The 5,629-nt window shown below is 36.1% G+C and overlaps 2 protein-coding genes across 2 annotated transcripts in view; both read right to left on the bottom strand.

Moving 5' to 3' along the window:
- The window catches only part of LOC101305912 (disease resistance protein At4g27190-like), a 9,008-nt gene extending 8,596 nt beyond the window's left edge, over positions 1-412 (bottom strand). Inside the window, exon 1 of the mRNA XM_004310233.1 lies at positions 396-412. The gene's annotated coding sequence lies outside the window, so the exon portion shown is untranslated. The remainder of the gene's footprint in view (positions 1-395) is intronic.
- Positions 413-2,121: 1,709 nt separating this feature from the next.
- Positions 2,122-4,030, bottom strand: LOC101305629 (tyrosine-sulfated glycopeptide receptor 1-like). The gene is made up of 2 exons (XM_004310232.1): positions 3,704-4,030; positions 2,122-3,501 (listed from the first exon to the last, which is right to left on the bottom strand). Exon 2 carries the CDS (start codon positions 3,492-3,494, stop codon positions 2,295-2,297), a length of 1,200 nt encoding a protein of 399 aa, XP_004310280.1. The 5' UTR covers positions 3,495-3,501; positions 3,704-4,030; the 3' UTR covers positions 2,122-2,294.
- Positions 4,031-5,629: the final 1,599 nt, after the last annotated feature.

The raw sequence follows: 5,629 nt of genomic DNA, 5'->3' as shown, positions 1-5,629 counted from the left end.
AAACAGCAAGTATGCTGATGACAGCAATCGCATTATAGCAGGTTTATTGGAGAAGCAAATGTCCCAAAGTTAGAAACTTCAGCTAAAACAACACAGGCATAACAATGATGACAGCAAACTAATCCAACATTTCTCTTCAAGGTTTGAGAATGAAGCCAAAAGACACAACCTTTGATTTGTTATAGCCCAGAAGCCAACGAAGTACAAAATATAGTATCAATCAATTTCCTCCCGTCAAGCAAATTGAAATGAAGTTTAGTAGCCCCAATCAACAATGATCAAGTTAAACCCAACCATTAATCATCGATCACAATCCCAAAATCCGTACAGAATAAAAGACAACCCAAACAAGTTTGAATCCACCGAGAATGTAATAGAAAGAGTAGAAAGAGTACCTGGACTCCATTTCAAGCAGAGCGGAGGAAGGGGACGACGGAGTTGAAGCAAGAAGCGGGTAACCTCCACGAGCCGAACCGGAGCGGTAAATTGAGCAGCCGGTTCAATGCGTCTGCGCGCGAATTTCAATGGACTTAGTTTGGGTGGTACGGTCGGTTTCCAAGCACTATCCAACCTTAATGAGCTGCGATAAGAATCTTCCGTATAAGTTAATTTGTTGTTAAATTTAATAATAGTTAGGATATTTAACAATTAAAATAGTAATTATGTTCCGACAGTAATTGTTAAGTGTAAGTTAAGTAATATTTTTAACGAATCATAAACTTACACGTGGATAAAAAATGGAGGGGAAAACCATAAGTTTCTCTTTAGCAATTCTTGTCTAGGTTGATAAATTTGTCAATTTAGTTTAGCAATGTTAGGATTTAGTAATATTTTAGGCATTCTGCTGGAGCTCTTATTCATCCCAAAAATTGACAAATTTTTTAAAAAAAATTGATTTAGCAATACTGCTGGAGATGCTCTAAGGCCTGAAATCAATTTCAAGTTTCTCATTTTGAACTTCTTATTAGCTACGAGAAAGTTCCTCCCAATGAACACTAGATATTGTTACCTCAACGGCGGACCTAAGAGATTATTTTAGGTTGGGGTGGGCTGAAATTTTTTCTTAAAGTTCTTTAATTTTTTTTTAATATTTTACGTATCATATTTTAGATTAAAAACATATTAAATAATTACATAGTTAACTGATCATTAAGAAATCAATATTATAACATTTTATAGAAATTTGATAACAAAAGTTAAAAATAAAAATATATATCTACTCAAATTGAACTCTACGCTCTTGAATAGAAGCAAAATCTAATAACCAAACACACAAGCACCGCTCTAACAATACAGTAAACTAGTGTATAATTATTAAACCAAACTGGATGGAAAAACACAATCTAATAGCTATGAATCAAACGTTGGTACTATTACAACTATATATCTATATACACACACACATCATTATTAGCATTAGTTATCTACAATCATAAAGTAAGCAAGCAATTGAGATTATAATTAGAATATTAATAGAAATACAATGCAATGGGATGATGGGATATTCGGACTATCAAGGTATTAATCAATTGAGATTTGAGATGATGGGATATTGTGACTAAACTTGATAAAGGCATTAATCAATTGAGATTTGAGAACTAGGTCATATGACACGTATAAGACTCCAAGAGGATGATCGATATAGCTAAGAATCATACCTGAAGATTAAAGAGAGAAAACTTGGTACTTGGCTTATCTGCTTCGGAAGAAGAGAATGGAGATGTAGGAATTAAAGAGAAGAAAGTTGACCTAAAATACACTAAAAGAGCAATTGCTTTTAATAAAATAAACAATATAGATGTAATCATATAAAAAAATCATATGGACTAAGTTCAATTACATAAATACTAAATTTCATTTTTATTTACAAGTTTGTCACTTGAATTTGTTTCATAATTGACTCTCATCATAGATGAGGTGTGTAAATACCAAAAATAGGTGTGTTAATAGCACCACCCATCTTAATATATAGAGATTCAACTATTGACAAGATATAGTACTTATGTAGCTGTAATTTTTGATGATTAGGTGATTAATTAGTAATGGTGATAGAAATGCAACATGCTCAGAGATCTAATCGCAAAGTATAGCTAAATAGTGTCTTACATATACCAAAGGAAATGTGACAAATTGAACCTATTAAATTATCTCAGGAATTAATTATCCACTCCATAGGTTAACACGTGGTGTTCTGGGTACAACTAAGCTTTTAAATTGGATTAATAATGTTTTCACTAAAAACAGCTCAGGACCAGTCCCAAATTGGGCCTACAGTTGTGCAGTACTTAAACTCATTAAAAAGAGGAAGCCTCAAGCATTCTCTTCATCTTGTTGATGTGCAGAACGATCATTACATAAAATATGTCTTGTACTTTTTCTGTGAATCGGAAGTATGCATATCTCCACGTCTGGTTGAAAATCAATGAACAACAGACTCCCCAGAATCCTACAATGAACCCAAGCCCAACAGGAACAGAAACCCATGCAGTTTGATGCTCGTTGTCGTTGTCCACGTCTAGGTCATCAATTGATTCAATTCCCTTAATTGTTGGACACTCATTTGGAAGTGGAAGACCACAAAGTTTGGGGTTCCCTTCGAATAAAGATACATCAAAGCCTTGGATTTGAGTGCCTTTTGGTATTTGTCCTTCCAAATTGTTGTAGGAGACATTAAGATTTGACAGAAAGTTCAGACTAGTCAGTGATGATGGGATTTTTCCGGACAAATGATTCTTGGAGAGTTGCAAAACATTCAATTCCTTGAGGTTAGATGTTTGGGCGGGGATGTCGCCGGTGAAGTTATTGTTGTTAAGCTCCAAGCTTTGGAGACGGTCTAATTCGCTGATTTCAGTAGGTATACTTCCATAGAAGTTGTTGTTTCCCAAGCATATACCCCGTGGAAAAAAAGACAAGGAATTGTATTGCTGACCTGTACCTCTGTTTGGATATGTGATTACAGGCAATTCAAGATGAGCATCATCAGAATCTGCAGTTTGATTAGATTCAGAAACCAACATAGGTAGTCTCAAAAGTTGCTTTGGAAATTCACCTACAATTCTGTTTGAACCTAGATGCAGATAAAACAACCTTGGGAGAGTCCCTAGTTGACTTGGAACTGGCCCTGTGAGTTTATTTTTATATAAACTCAAGACTGCTAGATTCTTGAGCTTTGATAACCATGCAGGTATCTCACCAACGAGGTTACAACCACCCAAACTCAAAAATCGAAGACGTTGAAACCCATCAAAATCTGCTATGCCAAAATCAGCTGGACTTTCCTCGTCTGCTTCATAACTAAATGCCAAGGATAAAAATATAAGACTTTTGGAATACCTCAATATGTTCATTGCCTTTGTGATGTTGCTCAATCGACTATAAGAGAGTGAGAGGAAGGATAAGGATTCCAATGATAGAATCTCAGGTTGTATTTCTCCTTGCATATCGTTTAAACCAAGTCGAACTGCTTTCAGGGACTTGCATGAATAAAGACTCATCGGAAAACTGCCATTCAAGTTATTGGAGAAGAGGTCAAGTCTAGTGAGCTGACTAAGTTTTGAGAAATTAAGCATTGAAATATCCCCGTGGAATTCATTGCCTAACAGATTTAGCTCTATAAGGTTAGTGCAATTCATCAAAGATGGGGGTAGAGAACCTCCAATATTGTTCCAATGAAGGAGCAAGAATTTCAAGTTGGCAAGATTACCAAAGTTTGGAGGAAGCACACCACTCAATTGGTTGACAGAGAGGTCAAGAATTGCGAGGTTGGTGAGGTTCAGTATTCTATCACTGATGACTCCAACAAGTGAATTGCGAGGCATTGCAACTTCCTCAAGTTTTGCAGCCTTGTAGATATCTTCTGGAAGTGAACCTGAGAGATTGTTGTACCCGGCACGAAAGACTTTGAGTTTAGAACACTCTCCTAGTCCACTGGACAAACTGCCATTGAATCGATTAAAGGAAAAATCCAATACACTAAGCAAAGGAGACGAGTGAAGACAAAGCGAGGACGGGATAGATCCTGAGAATAAATTATTGCTGATCCGAAAACTAGTCAAACTCCACGCTTGTCGGAAGAATTGAGATGGAATTGGACCAGTAAATTGATTGTTGGACAAATCCAGCACTCGGATACTAGATGACAGAGAAAGTACTGGAAGCTCCCCAGAAAGAAGGTTAGAGCTCAAATCAAGAACCTCAAGATGAGTCAAGGACAAGAAGGAAGCAGCACTTTGATGTAGGGAATTTTGGGAGAGATTCAAGTGGGTGAGATGTGTGAGATTTTCAAGTGCTAGTTTTGATGAAGGAAATGTAATACCTTGTTTGAGTGTGAGGCCATCGGAGGGCAATGAGATACGGGTGACCCAACCGGCCGCATCGCAATTGATGCCTTGCCAGCGGCAACAGTCATCGGAAGTCCAATTCAAGGAAGAGGGAGAAGAAAGAGCGAGAGCGAAGGACAAGAGAGAAGTACGTTCAGTTTGGATGAATGCATGGATATTATAGGGTGTAATACCCAGTATGCAACAGAAGACAATGACCAAAAGAAGGAAATAACGAGCCATATATATAAACTAACTGGACTGGGATTCATACATCGTACATGAATATGTGTTTTGAGTGCATATATAATTATATATACTGATACACACACACATTGGAGATGGCTGGCCTGGGGAAGTCATCTGAATTGAATGGTTTATTATCTCATTGTATAATATTTTTTTTGAGAAATTTTATTCACACATGCCAAATTTCTTATTGCACACTTCTATTTTTATAATTTCTTTTTAATACTAATTTTACCCTTTTCATGAAGAGAACAAAAAAAAAAAAAAAACTAAATAAATAAACAAATTTTTGTTTGGATGCTCACTATACATATTTACTATTCTAAGAATTGGCAGTCTGCAAACTTTCTAGCGATATTAAATTTTCATACTATTTCGACTTAATGAAAGTTTTAGAGCTAGGTTATTTGAGTGAGAAAACCGGTAAAAAAAATAAAACAATCTGAAATCAATTTGTCTCCCTTGATTGTTTGTTATGCTTCATTTGCTTACCAATTCATTTTAGTTGAAAAATTGACAGTATTAATTATAGAGATGAGAAAATAGAGTGACAGATTACAGAGCAGCAACTTGCTTTGAATCGGTTTTGAACGAAGAAAGAAAATGATGGGTAAAAAGTGTGTATAAGTAAAATAAAAAGGGCATAAGAGGAAGTTTGGGGAGAAAAATTAGATAAAAAAAATAGAGGTGGTGTATTAAGTATATAAAAGTATGTGAATAATATATATTTTTTTTCTCGTTACTTGTTACTCTTGGCAATTCTTTGTCAAGATCGAGTTTTCTAAGACAATAATCACGTCGGTACAATAATTCACGGCTGCTGCATGCTCACGGCTACTGTACGTAGTCTGACCACACGCATGCAAGATTGTCAAGATCGAGTTTTCTAAGCCTTGACAATAATCACGTCGGTACAATAATTCACGGCGGCTGCATGCTTACGGCTACTGTAGTCTGACCACACGCATGCAAGATACTTCGTCAGGAAAGGAGAAGTAAAATAGAATCCGATGCATGCGCAGCCCCTAGAGGAAATAGTTACAAGTCTTCATCACCTTAAA

This window comes from Fragaria vesca, unplaced genomic scaffold, assembly GCF_000184155.1.
Source record: "Fragaria vesca subsp. vesca unplaced genomic scaffold, FraVesHawaii_1.0 scf0513181, whole genome shotgun sequence".
In the NCBI taxonomy this organism is placed as follows: domain Eukaryota; kingdom Viridiplantae; phylum Streptophyta; class Magnoliopsida; order Rosales; family Rosaceae; genus Fragaria; species Fragaria vesca.
The sequence above is the reverse complement of the archived record's forward strand: the minus strand, read 5'-3'. Positions and strand labels throughout refer to the sequence as shown.

What these genes read in the sequence shown, in the direction of transcription:
- LOC101305629 (XM_004310232.1), bottom strand. Translation starts at nt 3,494, where the DNA reads ATGAGTCTTTATTCATGCAAGTCCCTGAAAGCAGTTCGACTTGGTTTA.